General features: G+C 31.8%; 2 protein-coding genes across 9 annotated transcripts in view; one reads left to right on the top strand and one right to left on the bottom strand.

The window, feature by feature from the left end:
* LOC134696991 (5-hydroxyisourate hydrolase-like) overlaps positions 1-5,027 on the bottom strand; it is a 29,890-nt gene extending 24,863 nt beyond the window's left edge. Inside the window, exon 1 of one of the 4 annotated variants that reach the window (XM_063558984.1) lies at positions 4,886-5,027. In XM_063558984.1, coding sequence (XP_063415054.1) covers positions 4,886-4,945 — 60 coding nt within the window. In that variant the 5' untranslated portion in view covers positions 4,946-5,027. Of the gene's footprint in view, positions 1-961; positions 1,213-4,885 lie in introns of those variants that run through there. The other 3 variants (XM_063558981.1, XM_063558985.1, XM_063558982.1) reach the window with 3 other exon arrangements.
* Positions 1-19,781, top strand: part of LOC134696989 (kelch-like protein 3) — a 37,517-nt gene extending 17,736 nt beyond the window's left edge. For 3 of the 5 annotated variants that reach the window (XM_063558978.1, XM_063558977.1, XM_063558975.1), the window contains exons 4-12: positions 5,656-5,734; positions 7,367-7,564; positions 9,936-10,531; positions 10,734-10,959; positions 11,233-11,340; positions 12,588-12,764; positions 15,336-15,415; positions 16,788-16,965; positions 17,757-19,781. In XM_063558978.1, coding sequence (XP_063415048.1) covers positions 5,662-5,734; positions 7,367-7,564; positions 9,936-10,531; positions 10,734-10,959; positions 11,233-11,340; positions 12,588-12,764; positions 15,336-15,415; positions 16,788-16,965; positions 17,757-17,938 — 1,818 coding nt within the window. In that variant the 5' untranslated portion in view covers positions 5,656-5,661 and the 3' untranslated portion in view covers positions 17,939-19,781. The other 2 variants (XM_063558976.1, XM_063558979.1) reach the window with 2 other exon arrangements.
* Positions 19,782-20,556: the final 775 nt, after the last annotated feature.

The following is a 20,556-nucleotide window of genomic DNA, read 5'->3' as shown; positions in this document are numbered from 1 at the left end:
GTAGAAGTTGTATAACTCTATTTTATCTTGTCTGTCATATATTGATGGTACTTTCCCTCCTCTTAGCTGTCAACATTTAAGTTCAGTCTGAAGTTGATAAAGATTTGTATACCCCAATTTTCCCGAAGGTATTATATTTGCAGTCCTTTTAAATGATTATCTCAAGGAAGAGCACTTAACCTGTATTGAACTGTAGGTCACCTGAGGTTTATATGAAATAATATATGTAGGTCCTGACCGTCCTGTATGAGAAATCATGTTGAAAGGTCACAGGACGAATTTGACAATTTTGGTGGCTTACCTAAAGTTTTTTTTGTAGACTTAAAAAAACTTAAGTTCAAATTTACTAGAACTCAAATACTTAATGAATGGCAATAATTCATTTTGATTTTATTGAACCATAAAACTAATTTCTGACTCTTCACATTTTACATAATCCGCTTCGCGGATTATTCAATGTGAAGAGTCAAAAATTAGTTTTATGGTTCAATAAAATCAAAATGAATTATTGCCATTCATTATAAATAAATTTCTATCAAAAATAAGGCCCTTAGAGCTTTTTATTAACAATAACAACCGTACACACATGTTGGCGAATGAATACACAACATCAGAGTGGGCGTGTCGCTATCAAAATTGACAACATTGAAAATAAAACTAATAATTTTAACCAATCAGAAGACAGTAAAAACACCAAATTTATTTATTTACAATTATACAATATCCCCTCAATCCGTAACAGATTTGGTACACCTTTTACACATACAAATGATTGATACAACAGTATCCATAAAAAAATATATTTCCCTTTTTTCCATGATGGATTGGAATGATCCAATCCATATGTACAGGACAATAACACATTTTAAGCCTGCTTATCCTTAGCAATTCTGTCAAAAGTCAGTAGAAACTAAATTATAAGTAATTTAATTGCATTAAAAAAAAAGATAAAACAACTTACTGGAAATGTACAATGGATGATAGAATGAAGGATTATGTATGGTAGCATCTTCATCAGTCTAGAATTATATAGTCCTTCAAATCAGATTGGAGTTTTATAATACAGATATATACCAAACTTTATATCCTTACAAACTATAAACTTTTATAACATCAATCTTTACGCACTTCAATTTCCAATCAAAACCTGATAGATGTTGTATGCAGAATTACATGTATCTTGTCATTGAGATTGTGTGATGATTAAATAGTGATGTATGTCTATGATTTAGTATGTAAACTTCGAGATGTTAGTAAATAAATACTGCCCATTAAGTTCAATGAGGCCTATAAAGGGTTCTGTTCTCCAATATATGTAAAAGTTATTTATTTGAATCTTGCATATTTGTATAGTAAAATGATAACCTTAAGACAATATTTATTTTTTTATTTAAAAAGATTAAACAATGATATCTCTTTTAAAATACTAATTATTTCAAAGTCTATAACAAACAGTCTGTTCAAATATGATTAAGATTTGTACTTATTTGAATTTGATAATAATTGCAGTGAAATGTCATGGTACATCTTGTTCTATAAAATCTTATTTGAATTCAAAAACCTAAAGATGATTATCTGTAGCGATGTACTTAATAATATCTTAAGTAAAAAGTCATTAATATTTTTATGTCAGTAAATTTGTTATTTAAACTAAATCAAAGTAATTTCTTTTAAGGTAGCTACATGCATGCATTTCATTGATTTGTGCATTTTGTGGAAAGACAATATATCTTCTTAAAATCTTTTTTTCCAACTGACATAATTCATTATTGCTATATAAATAGGTAGAAAACTCATCAGTAAAACTGGCTGCAAAGTAGTAATCTTATTCAAACAAGATACCTCCCCAAGGGTGACTGGGGAATAGAAATATGGCCGTACAGTGACCTATAGTTGTTTATGTTTGTATCATTTTGGTCTTTTGTGGATAATTGTCTCATTTGCAATCATACCACATCTTCTTTTTCACTTGGTCTTCTCCCGACCGGTAGTAAAACGCTTGCCGAAGTGGGTGTTCGTTTGGCTGTGCGGGATGTATCAAGTTCGCTGTCTCGTTTAAAGAGAGTGCCACCTCGCAACAACTCTGTGAGGGGTCTGTAGTTGGCCTAGGCCAGTTTCAAGGCAAAGTTTCCGTTCCTATCCAATACACCCTTATTTTCCAGTGACAGTCAAAAAATTCCCTGACCATTGGGGACTTTTATGACAAGACCTTCCTATTGTATTTATTGTGAACTTATTCCGACCTGAATATGCACGAAATATTTGCCACTGGACGTTAAGCAACCAAAAATCAATCAATCAAATAAAATACCAAAGATGAAGAATTACTTCCCTTTGCTTTTTAGTAACAGTTGTATTTTCTGGAGACAAATCAATCCTTTAAGTTTTTATGCTGCACTTAAAGGCATTATTTTTTTTTGATCTGCCCCACTTCAGGATAAAGTTTTTGATCACAGTAGTTTTTGATGAAGTTAAATTCCAGTCAACTTGAAACTTATTACACATGTTCCCTACACTATGATCTTTCTAAGATCCTGTTTACACTGACAAAAAAGATCAATCTTTGGTCAAGTGTAAACGGGTAAGATCAATTTTTAATCAGACTTAAAAAGTCTACCTACTAGACCTGCAGGTTTAAACATTTTTTAAGTGCTGGCAATCAGGTGTAATTTTTCCTAGGATTATTAGTTAATGTAAAAAGATAAATGAATATATTAAAAAAGTTTATGCAATTTATATTAAATGATTTTATACTTACATTTGATTTTATGATTTTAGATGAGTTTTTGATACAGGAGTTCCACATTGTCGTAATAGTTCCTGGTATATATTTTAACCAAATAAGTATCAATAAGATATTTTTTTTGCAGTGCAATGTAATTTGTCTTTTTTAACTTCAATTCATTGATGATAAGTTTACAATTAGTCTTTAATGAAATGTCTAGCCATGTAGATAAGGGAGATAGATAATAAAGGTCTTTCAAGTTTAAATGTAAAAAATCAGTTTGGTCAATAATTTTTTTTGAAGATCTTTTATTTGTTATAGATTATTCATACGACCAAAATAAGCTAATAAAATATTCTCAGTCAGAAGTGATGATATGTATGGAAAAAGATGGAATTAAGAATGGACATTAAAACAGTTTGCTTAAAATATGAAAAATGAATATATGCATACAGACATGTAAATTAAAAGTTTTCAGAATAGCATCTGACCTACTCTGCTCGGAATGCAGTCTAGAAACCAGTGAATCCAGTTGGGTACTAGTAAAACAAACACATGTTTGGGAAAAGAACCACAGTTTAATGCTTAGTTTTTCATATTAATAAAACCACAAACAACAGTACAGTTTTCAAACAATACACAAATTAATTAATGAACAATCTGTGGTATTCCATATAAAAGCTAACATATTATACAAAACTGTGTGTTCTTGTAAGTCAAACTACTCTAAACATATTTATATACACAAAATAAATTGACAAAATAATAATAAACCAATATTATGCCTTTTAAAGGGTGGGTGAGGATGGGATTTAAAATTTTCTAACTGCAAAAATATAATGCTTCTGCTTCATGCAACTGAATTAGCTTGAATGCCTATAAAGACGCGCAATTGTTAGAACAAAGACCCAACATTAATTAATGAACTATCTGATTGGACATTTTTGAAATGAGCGCTCTATTTTGATTGGTTCTCTTACTAAATCTCACTAAACAATTAGGGAACGAGATTTCAACCGCAGCAACTAAGAAACCCCATCTTCTCATTGGTCTAAAAGTTTGCATTAACATACAGAGCTAGGGGTACACTCATTTCCATAAATGACCGTATCCTGATATAAAGTAACTTAATATGTTGTAGATAAACTGCAATGCAATCTCAAGGATGAATTACATTTCACTATACTGTGTATTAATACTCAATTTTTATTTAACAAAAATACCACATTAATCTACAGCATTTAGAAATAGGCCCCTCCCCCCCCCCCCCCCCCCTAACCCTTAAACTGACAGTATAATGTGTTGGAATCTAGACTGGATTCAGAACAGATGCAGAATAGCATCTGACCTAATCTGCTCGGAATGCAGTCTAGAAACCAGTGAATCCAGTTGGGTACTAGTAAAACAAACACATGTTTGGGAAAAGAACCACAGTTTAATGCTTAGTTTTTCATATTAATAAAACCACAAACAACAGTACAGTTTTCAAACAATACACAAATTAATTAATGAACAATCTGTGGTATTCCAAACTTCCCAAATGCAATTTATATTAAATGATTTTATACTTACATTTGATTTTATGATTTTAGATGAGTTTTTGATACAGGAGTTCCACATTGTCGTAATAGTTCCTGGTATATATTTTAACCAAATAAGTATCAATAAGATATTTTTTTTGCAGTGCAATGTAATTTGTCTTTTTTAACTTTAATTCATTGATGATAAGTTTACAATTAGTCTTTAATGAAATGTCTAGCCATGTAGATAAGGGAGATAGATAATAAAGGTCTTTCAAGTTTAAATGTAAAAAATCATTTTGTTCAATATATTTTTTCGAAGATTTCTGATCTTTTTTCTTCTTCATTACAACCAAAATAAGCTAATTAAATATTCTGAATCTAATAAGAGTGGTAAAAGGGGTCATTTGAATGAAAGAAGATGAAACTGAGAATGGACATGCACATAATTTTGTATTATTTGCAATTTGGCAACAGATTATATATAATTATTCCGATTGCAAAATACTTGCAATTTGGCAGTTTGCATGATATATGAAAAATAATGGTCTTTCAGCATAGTCACTCTCAAAAAATAAAAGTTGCAAACAAGTTGCACAAGTAACCCTTTAATTCTCTCTTAATCTATTGTTCAACTTACATAAGTGACAAAAGTCTTTAGCTTAATTTGGCTAAGTAGATTTCCACTTTCAGTTGCCATGGTAAAAATCCTGATCTATTTTAAATAAGGGAAAACACTTATTTCAAGAGAAGAATATTTTCAAGGTTATAAAGTCCTAAAACATTTAAACTTTTATTTACAATTGCGAAAAATTTAAGAGCATTTTATTTCTTCAAGTTAGTCATTTACAACTTAAACAGTACGTTTTATTTATTTTGTACAGAATAAGTAATTAAGATTGATATTATCAGTAATAGAGTTGTTTGGTAGAATTTGATAAGTCGTAGGTATAAAGTTATCTCGTTAACAACAGGTGTATATTTGATGTAGGTATATTTACCTTTACAGTTACTTTCAATGGAAATGTTGATTTAAATATTATATAGATCTTGGCAGTTTACTTGACACTTAATAAAACTAGCTATAAATTTCCTTGCCAAGAGACCATGTGCAAGGTGTTGAAAAGAACAAGATTATCTTGTCCAGACATTTTAGATTGTAGTATTTCTGTTACTAAAATAAATAAACCACAGACTAATTATTTTAGAATCTAAAACAAATGTTTCAACAGAAATAAGGTACCTGGTATATGATTAGATTAATGCATGTGGTTACATAAGTGTCCCTTTTTCTCAGCAAAAATAGAGAATAACTGCAATATAACTATTTCAGGTTCTTCTTTACTTTGATATAAGACTTATAATTAATGTTGTATGAACATTTTTTCAATCAGACCTATCGTTTTATAGGAAAATATGAACACTAGAGTAAGGAACCAGTCTTGCAGTCTATCCCAAGATGCACTAGTCCTTTTAGAAAGTTTACCAGGTATAACATATACATGATATATACAATGAAGGAGTGACAGTGGATAATTATGAGATAAATATATAAAAAATAGATGAGAAGCATCTACATTATTTCAGAAATCAAGTACCTTTTAATAATGAGTTTCTCACCAACAAGCATTCATTCAAATATGGGAATTAAATTACTATATAGAATTGATATAAGCAAGTTATTTGATAAGGAAGGAAATTTGTTGTTCAATAGAACATTATTTAATTTTTTAATAAGGTTATCTCTAACATAGTTATAGGAGGAACATTTTAAAAGAAAGTGAAGTTCATCTTCAATGTCTCCATTGTTGCAGTAAAGAAATACCCTACTCTGCTTTGGTATTTTTAGATATCGCCCTCTTTCAATAGATAAAGTATGAGCACTTAACCTCAATTTACATAATGTTGATCTATGACTTTTGGATTTGCATAGATCAACATACGAGGGTCTTTTATTTGGTTTATAAAGAATATTAAAAAAATATTTTTTTTTATTGTGATTAATGTCAGTCTCTTGCTTCTGGAAGGCTATATCATTGATTCTCTCTTGAATGGGTTTTAAATACATCTTAATATCAACAGTCTTGAAATGAGATTTTTCATATTTATTATCCAAGAGTTATTTTTTTCAGTTGCTTTATATATTTTTAGGGCAAGTGAATTATTTGATTCAAGTATATGAAGCCAATATTTTATTGCTGAAAATTCTATTCTGGTATATAAAGGCTATCTATTTAGCTCGGCTAAACATGCAGATTTGATGCTTTACAATGTATTCCTAGAATTTCTCTAATAAATTTATACTGCAAAGTGTTCAAAGGGATCCGAATCCCTGTGTTGTTTGCAATAGGCACAACTAAGGAGTCAAATAATTTTTCTAATAGCTTGCATTGGTTATTGCATCAGGTATGAATTAAAGAAGATCTGAACACAACAAATTTTGACAAAAAAAAACCACAAATAAGTCATCAAAACCTAATATTCCGCAAAAGATTGAAATGAAATTGAAAAACAATTATTTAAGGATGTCCTACATAGTTGAAACTCATCAAAACATGTCTATCAGTTTGGTCAGTGGAGAAAGATAATTACATCAACAAATGAACATTTAAAAAAAAAAAAAGTTTGTATGTTAACTACTAGAGGGGAGATAACTCAATATTCTTAAACTGACTGAGAAATAAAACATCCATTATCTTGATATTTATTGATTAGATATGCGTATAAGAATAAGTAGATCTGGTAAAATTAATCCCAATGAGACAACTTTTGAAGTTGTAAATAGAATGCATTCATTTATTAGAATACAACATATCTTTTATGTGGAAAATAAGAAGATATGCTGTAATTGCCAATTAGACAACTCTCTACCAGAGACCAAAGGACATAGAAGTTTACAACAGTAGGTCACTGTAAGACTGCTGTTTAAATTATTAAGATTTTCTTATTTTTTTTTACAAGAACTGCAAAACAAATGAAGAAATACATGTAATGAGATGGTCTGCCATAAATTTTAAGTTAAACTGGTTAAAATGTTAACAGGGTTACAAAATATTAAGGAAAAGTTGATGCCGAACAGTACAAATTGCACGTTCATTAAATCAAGCTATTATTTTTCCAGGGTTATTCAGAAGTGGTCTCTTGAGTGAGTATGTGTTTCGAGAGCAGTCCCATGCATTGACAGTTCTTCATGGTCTAAATGAACAAAGAAAAACAAACACTCTCTGTGATGTCATCATCTGTGTTGAAGATGAGAGATATCCATGTCACAGAAATATTATGGCGGCATGCAGTCCATACTTTTTTGCCATGTTTACAGGTTCGATGCATGGGATTGTGATGCATGATGGGTAGTTTTAAAAGTGTGTTCTTATTAATATTTAGAAATGTAGTCTCCATGACTAACCACAATCCAAACTAGAAAGGCTCATAGTTTTGCCATTTGACCCATTATAACTTGCTAGAGTTTTATACACCCTGAAGTCTATTTAGACAAAGTTGAAATTACCGAATTAGACTATTTACCGGATTTGTAATCACATAAGCAACACGACGGGTGCCGCATGTGGAGCAGGATCTGCTTACCCTTCCGGAGCACCTGAGATCACCCCTAGTTTTTGGTGGGGTTCGTGTTGTTTATTCTTTAGTTTTCTATGTTGTGTCATGTGTACTACTGTTTTTCTGTTTGTCTTTTTCATTTTGTGCCATGGCGTTGTCAGTTTGTTTTAGATTTACGAGTTTGACTGTCCCTTTGGTATCTTTCGTCCCACTTTTGAAAAATATGTTTCCAAAAAGTTCCAGATTGTATTGTATTTTTAATGTAATAAAATTATAATTTAAGATTTAGTATTTTTCAATGAGATATTGACCTAAGCATGTAGAAAAGTAATATTAAAAGGCTTTTCATAGTATAAAACTATCTTAATCATTTTGTTATCAAACAAATATTGCAGTAACTTCAAAACTGTCTTAAACATTTTGTTATCAAACAAATATTGCAGTATCTTCAAAAAAGGATATAAATATAGGAAGATGTGGTATTAGTGCCAATGAGACAACTCTCCATTCAAGTCGCAATTTATAAAAGTAAACCATTATATTAGGTCTAGGTACATTCTTCAACAGGGAGCCTTGGGTCACTTCGAACAGCAAGCTATAAAGGGCTCCCAAATATTACTTGTGTAAAATCATTCAAACAGGAAAACAAGCGTTCTAATCTATATAAAAAAACGAGAAATGAGAAACACTTATCATATGAACCTCATCAACACCTCTACACAAAATTGAATTTTCCTAATTTTTTAGACATTTTTAGCTCACCTGGCCCAAAGGGCCAAGTGAGCTTTTCTCATCACTTGGCGTCCTGCGTCCGTCGTCCTGCGTCCGGCGTTTAACTTTTACAAAAATCTTCTTCTCTGAAACTACTGGGCCAAATTTAATCAAACTTGGCCACAATCATCATTGGGGTATCTAGTTCAAAAATTGTGTCCGGTGACCCCGCGAACCAACCAAGATGGCCGCCATGGCTAAAAATAGAACATAGGGGTAAAATGCAGTTTTTGGCTTATAACTCAAAATCCAAAGCATTTAGAGCAATTTGACATGGGATAGAATTGTTTATCAGGTTAAGATCTATCTGCCCTGAAATTTTAAGATGAATCTGACATTCCGTTGTTAGGTTGCTGCCCCTGAATTGGTAATTTTAAGGAAATTTTGTTGTTTTTGGTTATTATCTTGAATATTATTTTAGATAGAGATAAACTGTAAACAGCAATAATGTTCAGCAAAGTAAGATCTACAAATAAGTCAACATGACCAAAATGGTCAGTTGACCACTTGAGGAGTTATTGCCCTTTATAGCCAATTTTTAACCATTTTTCGTAAATCTTAGTAATCTTTTAGAAAAATCTTCTCCTCTGAAACTACTGAGCCAAATTAATTGAAACTTGGCCACAATCATCATTGGGGTATCTAGTTTGAAAATTGTGTCCGATGACCCGGCCAACCAACCAAGACGGCCACCACGTCTAAAAATAGAACATAGGGGTAAAATGCAGTTTTTGGCTAATAACTCAAAAACCAAAGCATTAAGAGTAAATCTGACATGAAGTAAAATTGTTGATCAGGTCAAGATCTATCTGCCCTGGAATTTTCAGATGAATTGGATTATTGGTTGTTAGGTTGCTGCCCATGAATTGGTAATTTTGAGGAAATTTTGCTGTTTTTTTTGTTATTATCTTGAATATTATTATAGATAGTGATAAACTGTAAACAGCAATAATGTACAGCAAAGTAAGAACAAAAAATAAGTCAACATGACCAAAATAGTCAATTGACCCCCTAAGGAGTTATTGCCCTTCATAGTAAATTTTTAATAATTTTCACAAAATTTGTAGATTTTCACTAACATTTTCCACAGAAACTACTGTTATAGATAGAGATAATTGTAAGCAGCAAAAATGTTTAGTAAAGTAAGATCTACAAACACATCACCAAAACACAATTTTGTCATGAATCCATCTGTGTTCAATGTTTAATATTAACATAGACCAAGGTGAGCGACACAGGCTCTTTAGAGCCTCTAGTTTATTTATTTCAAATTTGAACGATGCACATTGTAACTCACTTATAAATGTTTTTTCAAGCAACTTTTATAGTTTGAATCTGGTAACTTTCTCACTGTGTTACAGGAGAGATGAGAGAAAGCCATGAAAGAGAAGTCCGTATTGATGGGATTTCACCAGATATCATGGAGCAGTTGATAGATTTCGCCTACACAGCTGATATTTCTATAACACAAGAAAATGCCCAACAGCTACTGTCAGCTGCTAATCTTGTACAAATAAATACCATTATACAAGCCTGCTGTAATTTCCTGGAAGGTGAAATGGACCCTAGCAATTGCCTGGGAATACATTGTTTTGCAGAAGCACATATCTGTGTTGAACTGAGTGAAAAGGCTAGAGTTTATGTCATTGAGCATTTTACTGATGTTGCCAAACATGAAGAAATTTTACTTCTGCCAAAAGAAAAATTGATTGAATTCATTAGTAAAGATGACTTATATGTTTGTTCAGAGGAAATTGTTTTAGATGCAGTTCTCAAATGGGTTAAACATGATCAGAAACGGAGAATTGCAGAATTATCAGATGTTTTACAGTTTGTCCGTCTGCCATTGGTCAGTCCTTACTTTCTGTTTGATAAGTTAGATACAGAGGAGCTGTTAATGATGGCTCCTGGGTGTAGAAAGTTTCTTGATGAGGCAATGAAGTACCACATTTTAAAGGTATTACAATATACACTGTATATATGGCCATTATAAGCAATAAAATAACATAGAAACAATAAAATAGTTTCAGAAACTATTAATTGTATTCTCCATTATATTTGTTAAAACATTACCAATACATTGTTATGAAAATACATGTAGTCAGGAAATGTAAGATATTAGAAGCAATTCCTTATTTATAGCAAGCTTTTTATTTTAGGATCGTAGAATGGAAATGTCTTCTCCCCGAGTAGTTCCCAGGAGATGTATGGCAGTGGAGACCATTGTTTACATCACAGGAGGAGAGATCTACAACAGGAACTATTTAAACTGTGTTGAGGGATATAATCTTGAAAATGGAACTTGGATGAAACTCAAAGATCTACCATTCTCCAGGTGTCACCACTGTTCAGTAGTGTCAGAAGACATGCACCTTTATATAGCTGGTACCTTAAATAAATATTTGTAAAAAGTATTAACCATGCAGTTTTAATGACACCATTCACTTCAGTTTTGATTTTATTCTCAAAACCAAAAGACACAACTAATGAAAGCATAAAGAAATTTTATTGCATCTGAAAATACTGGAGAATGAGTAGTTTATGCACGGAACATCATTCTTTTGACACTTTATTATTCCTTAAAGATACCTTGAGTTGTTTGCTATATTTTATGCGGTTGTGACATCAATTTACCCAGAGTTCTTTGTTATATTTCAGGTGGTTGTAACAAAGAGAAGGTTGTTGTTAACAATGTAATGAGATATGAGAGATATCTAGATAAGTGGATCAAGGTGGCATCATTAAATACACCACGGGCAAAGTTTGGTAAGTGGATCAAGGTGGCATCGTTAAATACTCCACGGGCAAAGTTTGGTAAGTGACTACAAGTGGCAACAATTAAAACTCTCAGGTAAAGATTGGTTAGTGGATGAAGGTGGCATCATTAAATACTCCACTGGCAAAATTTGGTAAGTGACTACAAGTGGCAACAATTAAAACTCTCAGGGAAAGATTGGTTAGTGGATAAAGGTGGCATCATTAAATACTCCACTGGCAAAATTTGGTAAGTGACTACAAGTGGCAACAATTAAAACTCTCAGGGAAAGATTGGTTAGTGGATAAAGGTGGCATCATTCTACTCTGCGGGCGAAGTTTCGAAAGTGGATCAAGGTTGCATCATATAAAAACTACACGGGTGAAGTATTATCATTAAGTTGATTAGGGCGGCATCATTAAAACTCAACAGGCAGAGTTTGATAAGTTGATTAAATGGCATCATAAAATACTTCACGCACAAAGTTTTGTGAGTGTATTAATTTGGCATCATTAAATACATCATAAAAAAAAACTGCTGGAAAAGTATTTTAATTTGTTGGTTTATGGAATAGAAAAAAAAGTTTGGGATAGCAAAATATATCTAAAATATGTTGTAGAATAAATGTATATTTCAGCTTTCTAACAATATTTTTGATACACTTTTTTGCAATAATTTCTTAAAAATTAGTTCATAACATATTTGCTTAGCTGTTTTAAACATACAAAGCATGCTATCATCATGAAAATATCACACAGAAAACCAAAGATTGAGGAACATGAACCCACAAAAAAAAACAGGGAAGTTTTTTTTCTGCTCCACATATGGCACCTGTGGTGTTGCTCAAGACATACTATCTGCTAATTTAGTGATAAGTCACGTTTATTATTTTCACAATGTATGAAAAGAGCAGTAGCTAGTGTTTATTACAAGTTGGACAAGAATGAATAACAACAACAAGTTGGACAAGAATGAATAACAACAACAAGTTGGACAAGAATGAATAACAACAACAAGTTGGACAAGAATGAATAACAACAACAAGTTGGACAAGAATGAATAACAACAACAAGTTGGACAAGAATGAAGAACAACAACAAGTTGGACAAGAATGAATAACAACAAGAAGTTGGACACATCCATGGTCCTCTGTAACACAGATATTTCCTAAAAATAGACCAATTCACTAGGAAATTAGATAACATTTTAGGGAAAGAATTTTCAACTACATGTATTAAGGTGTGTTTGTATATTGTAGCTATGGCTGCTTTAGATGGTTATATTTATGCCATTGGTGGATTTGATGGGACGTCCAGGTTGTCCACTGTAGAGAAGTACTGTCCCAAGACCAACAAGTGGTCATTTGTAGCCTCATTGGCCCTACCTACATCAAGGATCTTTGCTGTTGGTCTGAATGGATTCCTATATGCAGCTGGTATGTAAGTCAAGGAACATAGATAAGATATTGGTAGTATTGAAAAGAATTTGTTAAAATACTATACATCTGACTCTCAATTTTTAGGCAGTTAAGCTGCCTTATGTGAGCACCCTAGATTTGTGTTCTATCCAATAAATGCTGAAATATGTGCTATTGTTATTATCTAGCTGGGTGTTATGTTATTTATAACTTATTGGACAGTTTTTTCATACTTTTAATTTTTGATTACAAAAAATATTATCAGAAAAATCTTAAATGATCGCGATTTATCCAAAATTTTTGAAGTTGCACATAGGAAGTAGGGCACATTATGAATCTTTACGTAGTGTTTTATCCCCAGAGATTTTGGCTAAGCTGTCAAAGAACAAATGTATGAAATATTTAATCGCCGAAAATCTCTAAAGACAAGTAGTTAAGATTTCCCAAATGGCAAAAGTAGTAGGAATATTGTTTGTCGTCAGTACGTAGTCAACTACGTCAGTAGTCTTAAAATAAGTTCCACTGTTCATGCTGTTAGTAAATTAATATAAACATTAGAATCAGAAAATATTTTGTACTGAAACTCAAAATTACTTTTTGACTAATTTTAATGTCAAAATCCAATACAATGTGAGTCTTTGTGACAGCTGGGAACAGTATATCTAACAATATATATGGTCCTGGTGACAGTTTAAATTTTCTTAATCAGTAATAAATGTTGGTAAAGCAAGTTAAATGCTTTTAAAGTGTAAACATATTTCTGCAATTATGGGTATTTTTTTTCTCAATTTTGAGGGGTCAGTTAAAATAGCTGGAAGTTTCTTATTTTACACATATAATGCAACTAGATCAATGATACCTGAATGTAAGCAAATCATATGATACATGCATGTATGTGGATCCCTTTAGGGCACTCTAACCCCTCCTGTTTGATTTCTTTGAAACCGATTAGATTCCCACCTCTCAACCATATACATTCATGTATGGGACTATATAACTAATCAAATGAAATATAGGTGAAGGACCTAGGGTCACCCACCACCCTTTAGAACTTGGAAACAGTTGATATCCCCACCCCTCAACCATATTTATTAATGAATAGGACAATATAACCAATCAAATGAAATACAAGGGTCACCCCATCCCTCCTGTTTGGGAACTTTGAAACAGTCGAGATCCCCACTCCTAAACCATATATATTCATGTATGGGACAATATAACAAATCATATGAAATATAGGTTGAGTTCCTGGGGCCACTCTACCCCTTCATGTTTGATAATTTGAAAACTGTTGAGATCCCCACCCATAAACCATATATATTCATGTATTGGACAATTTAACAAATCAAATGAATTATAGGCGGAGTCACTGCGCCCTCCTGTTTGAAGACTTGGAAACAGTCGAGATCCTCACCCCCATAACCATATATACTCATGTATGGGACTAAATAACAAAGCAAATAAAATATAGGGGGAGTCCCTGGGGTCACCCTACCCCTCCTGTTGTTTGAGAACTTGGAAACAGTGGAGATCCCCACCTTTAGATTAAACCATATATTTTCATGTCTGGGACACAGGAACTAATCAAATAAAATATAAGAAAAGTCCTAAGGGACACTCATCCCTCCTGTTTTAAAACTTGATAACGGTTGAGATCCCCACCCATAAACCATATATATTCATGTATGAGACAATATAAAAAATCAAATGAAAAATAGGGGTAGTCCCTAGGGTCACCCCACACCCGCTTGTGTGTGTTATGAGAACTTGTAAAAGATTGAGATACCAACTCCTAATCCATATTCATTCATGTTTGTCATTTCAAAAAGATTGAATGACATACAAGGTCAATCTTATATGCGTCACATATGCATATCACTTTGCTAGACCTAACACCTGTCGTTTCATTCCAAACTTAAACATCAGGGACTTGGGGTGAAGGTTGGAGTCATTTACATTTACTATAGACAGGTCAGTCAGACCTCACCATTGATCCCCTGTTGTAGTAAACATTTGTCTGAATGTGTCTCATAACTTTTGTACTGTAAAACACAAACTCAGTTTTCTTTCCAGGGAAGCAAGTCCATTCATACTTTTTACAAGTCAACTTGAACTACTAACAGTCAACTAATACGAACAATTATCATCAACTAGAAGAACTGCAATCATTGCAAATTTGTACCAATGCTGACTCAAGACTCAAGACCATGAAAAAAAATATACTTGATATATACGTTGCTATTGAAAACCTTGATAAAATATGAATTATTTGCTTTAATGATTAATTCATTAAATGAACATAAATGTACAATTATATATGAATTTTTAATGTTTGTTCTTTTAAATATTTAAAAAAAAAATTGAAGCAACATTGCCACAGTTTTCATAATTATATTTGCCTTGGTTTTTGGTTAACTGCCTACAGTCCTTACAGCGCTTTAATTCTTTCAAGAATCCACACAGATACAATTGTTTTATATCCTCTAAATTTAGTAAGAAACGAATCATGCTTTCCTAACTAACACTTATGATAGGTATATAATATAGACACTTTTAGTTACTCTAGGTTTTATTATTATTTCTACCTAGGAGGTGATGTAGATCCAGGAAACTCCACAATGGTGGATGCTTTCATCAGATATAATCCTGTCTGTGATGTCTGGGAAAATGTAAGATTTATATTCATAGTTGTGTTAAATTAAAGGCTAGTGTAGGAAATATCATTTGTTATTGTATGACTATAAAAATTCTATTTTCTCATCGACCAAAAATGTTGGCCTCAATGAGTAGCACATATGCGGGGTCAATTATTTATTGTATTGACCTCATTGAAAGTCAATAGTTGTAAAATGTCTCTGATAGGTTACATCAGTGAGCTGCTTCTCTTTATATCTCATCACAGATTATAAGCATCATCTGTAGATTTTTTTATGGCTAATAAGAGCTGGATATTTGATATATATTGGCATGGTTACTATAACCCAATATAAAAAAAAACACAAAAGACATTGGTAAAGCCGCTGATAAGAGAATTTTCAAACAGTACTGGGTTCAAAGATAGGTAAAGTTGCAAATTGAAAATTCAAATGAATGGTATTATATAACTCTTATAATTTAGTATGCAAAACTCCAAAAATTACAAAATCATACCTGTCAACTCACCCGTTTTTTGCGGGTGACACCCGTTATTTTCACCTCTCACCCGGGAGTTTTTCTTTACCCGGCGGGTCCCGGGAATATCTAACATTACCCGTTTCACCCGGATTTCTGACCGGAATTGTTTCCGGTATTTAGAAGTAATACGACCTTCGGTTTTATCGGTCTTTTTCAATGTAACCAAAAGTCAAAATGTAGGACTGTTTACCTGAGCTACGTAACGATATTTTCAACAAGCTACAAGATGAGTTCAGTGACTATCAGTTGACCCCATTAGATGAACTTCCACTTTGCACTTGCCCTGAAACTGACATTGGTACATTTTGTTTTTTGTTTGGATTTTTTGTTTTGTCAAAATTACTGGTTTTGCCAAACTGCAATGCAGACAGTGAGAGGGCATTTTCTTTAGTAAAGAAAATAGCTACAGAGTTTAGGTCTGATCTTAATAAGGATACACTGTATGCTCTTCTTTCTTGTAAAATGAATACACATTTGCATTGCTATGAACTGAAACCAAGTGCAGTTCTTTTAAAGAATGCCAAGTCTGCTACTATGGAATATAACAATAGTCTGAAATAAACTTGTATACATGTTCTAACTATTTCAGATACATATTGACTATATAAATTATATGTAAACATATTTTTGTTCTTCAATTGAGCCCGCAAAATGTCGTACGCGTTATGACCTGAGATTTTTTTTCTGACTTTTCATTTTCAGAGGTTGACAGGTATGCAAAATTTCTTGCAAGACTCTTATTTGAACGAAACTTAAATTATCAGATTATCTTGTGCTGCCATGTGATTCAGATACTAACTATGATCACAGTTTATTCATGACTGCATTTTTAAAAAACATCAAACTTGTATAAAACTTATATTTCAGTTAAAAAACATGTCATTCTCAAGAGCAGTAAGTGGTCTGGTTACCTTGAAAGGGAAGATATATGCTGTAGGTGGGATAACAGAAGGGGTGTATTCCAGTAAAGACCTAGAGTGTTATGATCCAGACACAGATGTATGGACATGTCTGTCTCCAATGATGGAATCAAGATTTGATCCAGGTGAGAAGTCTTTTTCCAGTGACCTAGTTTATATTTGATTCTTAAGGAAAGTTATATAAGGATGACTTTCTGTTCATCAAGTGCTCAAACACTTACAAGATAAAAGTTTAAATCTTGGATTGTACAAAAGCAGTACATAATCAGTCTTGTTCTTTGCTTAAATCTGAAAATTTTGAGACAGATTTGCAATTGATGTGTAATTAGAAATTAAATTAAAAGATTTGGTAACTATTCTCCATCCAAATTACAATGTGTTATTAGTAAACAATTACAGGTCATAGTATGGCCTTCAGCACAGAGCATGTGTAAGACTACATGTATATTTAAATGATTTACCAAATACCAAACATTTGTGTTTTTAGAATCAATTTTTCAACTTATCCATTTAAGGAAAGATAACTCTTTGAGTAAAAAAGTATACTGAAATTGTTTTACTTTTTATATTCTTAAAGCATATAATAAAATGTTCTCATATTTTATTTCTAAATTCTATTTCATAGAGTTCTTTTTATTTCCAAAAATTAGTTTTTCATGAACAATCTGCAAATTTTGCTAATGAGCCATACTTTTTTTTTTTTATTATTTTTGAAGATTTTTTTAAAATATCAATTCACACAAATGAAATTTAAAATGCAAATTTGAATTTTTCTGCAACTAATTTCATTGCAGCTTTCACAAAGATCAAAGTATTGCAAATTTTCTTAATTTGCAGTACTGATCATGAGTCAAAATCTTATAACAAGTGTTTTGAAATTGATTGTAGTTGTAACACATCCATTACTTTGTTGTAGGAGTTACAGCATTTAACAACCAGATATTTGTGCTTGGTGGTAATGATGGAGGAAACTCATTCTACTCAAACATTGAAAATTATGACACTACTGAGGACAAATGGAAAGTTATGGCATCATTAACTCTGCCGTATGGAAGATGCAGATTCACAGCTGTTGCCATGGGAACACAGCAGACATGATTTTTCTTGGAAAGTGTGTGAAGAATGTAAGCTTTTTTTCAGATGAATGAAAATGTTGTGACTTGTGTGGAAACTGTTGTTTGTTTATTAAATGAAGAAGTTTTGAAAAATATTTTTGTTACAAGTCATGTATTCACCAGACAATTTCTGAATTTACCGACTTTTTTTTGGCCCCGCGCCTAGGGTCATTATGTTTTTCAGTATGAGCGTTCTTTCCTTTGTTCATTAGTTCATCCTTCTTTACAATTTCACAGTCCACTGAACATAGAAAGTTATAGTGTGAGTGGGTCATCTATGTACTATGGACACATTCTTGTTTTGTTTCTGATTATTCCTATACCCAACTATATTTTAAGTCATATTTATCAATATTTGATGAGTTTATATCACCTAGTCTTTGTTGTGTTAGTTACCTTCTATTATTTTGGTTATTTTTGAAATGGTATAGCCATTTGTCTACATCTTAATAAGTGACTTATAATTAGTAGTTTAATTATCCCTTTGGTATAATCCCACAGTCTTTATCAAACAAAGATTATAGGTATTGCTTATTGTTGAGGGCCTTATGGTGACAATATTTGCCTTCATCTACTGCATGGACAGTAATTGTCTCTGAAGGAAAGTTTTCTCACTGTCAACAGTTAACAAAGGTTCCAGGCTTATTATTTAATGTGTCAGACACAAGTTTTGTCAACATAAGAAGATACGAGTGATGTGAGTGCCAATGGGACAACTCTCCACACATAAGACTCATTTGTGAAGCTCAGATCAAAATAGTTAGAAACCAAAATAAGTATCAAGTTGAAGAGCATTGAGGAAGTACATCACAACACCTTTTTTTATTTTCTGGTAAAGATATGACTTGTAACAAACATCACATTTTGTTTGAAGGTAACAAGATGTATGAGATGTAATATATAATGTTATCTAGCATGTCTAGTTAAAATTTTGTTATTGTACCTAGGATCAAAGTTCATGATTCTTTTTCTTTGGAAGAAATAATTTATTTATCATTTTTGTGCATTTAACACATTGAATTTTACATGTTTTTTCATGTTTAAATTTAGTTTGGGCAAGTATTTTCAAACAGTTCGACATCTTTTTGAATAATGAAAATACAGTTTACTTAAGCCTGAAGTTAATTATCTATTCCATTTTCTCATTATTCGTGTTTTCTATTTGTCATGTCACACGTAGATTACCTAGATCAGAATATCTGCAAATCAAATATTACCAATAAGATATTTTACACAATACAAATGACTGTGAATACTAGTACACATGAAAAAGGTAATTCTGGATTTTGCATACAAGACTTGGGTACTTCTAAACATGTCATTACTGACTGACTAAAATCAAAGTTAAACAAGAAATTACTGATTCAATTAAAAATTGAATACTTATTTTGTTAGTTTTTAAAATAAACTAAAAGAGTTTCAAGGTTTGCTTATTTGAGACAGCAACCCAAGATAACTTTTTTTTATTAGGAATTAAAAGAAAGGAAATTTTATCCACTTATTCCATATGATCCATATGATTTATTGAAAATCAACATGATTTATTGAAAATCATATGTCCATTTGGGACAAATTTTGTAGCATTGTAATATGTTGAGTTCTATTGTCTATAAGAGGTAAATATTTATCAGGGTTTATAGTACTGTAAATTATTAAATGTCTAGTCTTTTTCTAGATGATCATGATGTAAAATACCATAAGAAGAAAACCAGATCTCTTAGATAGCTTGACTTTGTACAGGCACTCATTGTTTATGTGGTTTCAAACCCTGTCAAAATCAAATGAAATGTTTTCACGGGAACCTTGACATTTGAGGAAGGTATAGAAAAGTTACTGTGATAAATTTTGTAGATCATGTTTTACTCGTGTTAAATTTGTTGTCCCATTTCTTATGTTGTAATTTTTCAAGAATTGTAAATTTTAAAACCCTGTTTCATGTTTGAAATAAATTATGTGATACAATATTTATAAAATAAATGCGCTGAATTTTTATTTTGTTCATTTTGTATTATGCCAAATAAACGACTAATGCAAAGTAGTGACTTTGAACCATTTAATAACAGCGAATTTACAGTAAAGTGGTTTTGTAAATGGTAGATGAAAGTGTTTGTCTGACATGCAATAGTAAGCTGACCTTGTACGTTTATAAATGTGTATGTGGAAAAAATATGACTTTTTTTTGTAAACCCACTGGGTTAGTCCAAGTTGTAATAGACCATCAGTCCACAAAGGTATCCAACTTGACAGGGTTTACCTGTCTACCTGCCAACAGTTGGTGGTCCACTTTATGAAACACGATCAACTTCCTCAACCAATAAAAACTGGCACATTTATATATTTAGAGAATTGAAAGTTAGCTGAAAGTGGCATAAAACACTTAAGTATTTCATGATTAGAACAAAATGATTTATTCAGATATGCATAGAAATATATTATTTTGTTTCCCCACCTATGGGCATTATGTTTTTCTGTCTTTGCATCTGTTAGTCGTCTCTCTGTCCTGCTTCAGCCTTTAGGTTAAAGTTTTTGGTCAAGGTGGTTTTTGCTGAAGTTGAAATTTAATAACTTGAAACTAATATGATATGATGTTTTTAATTTTGA

Source organism: Mytilus trossulus, chromosome 14, assembly GCF_036588685.1.
Source record: "Mytilus trossulus isolate FHL-02 chromosome 14, PNRI_Mtr1.1.1.hap1, whole genome shotgun sequence".
Classification (NCBI taxonomy): Eukaryota; Metazoa; Mollusca; class Bivalvia; order Mytilida; family Mytilidae; genus Mytilus; species Mytilus trossulus.
The sequence above is the reverse complement of the archived record's forward strand: the minus strand, read 5'-3'. Positions and strand labels throughout refer to the sequence as shown.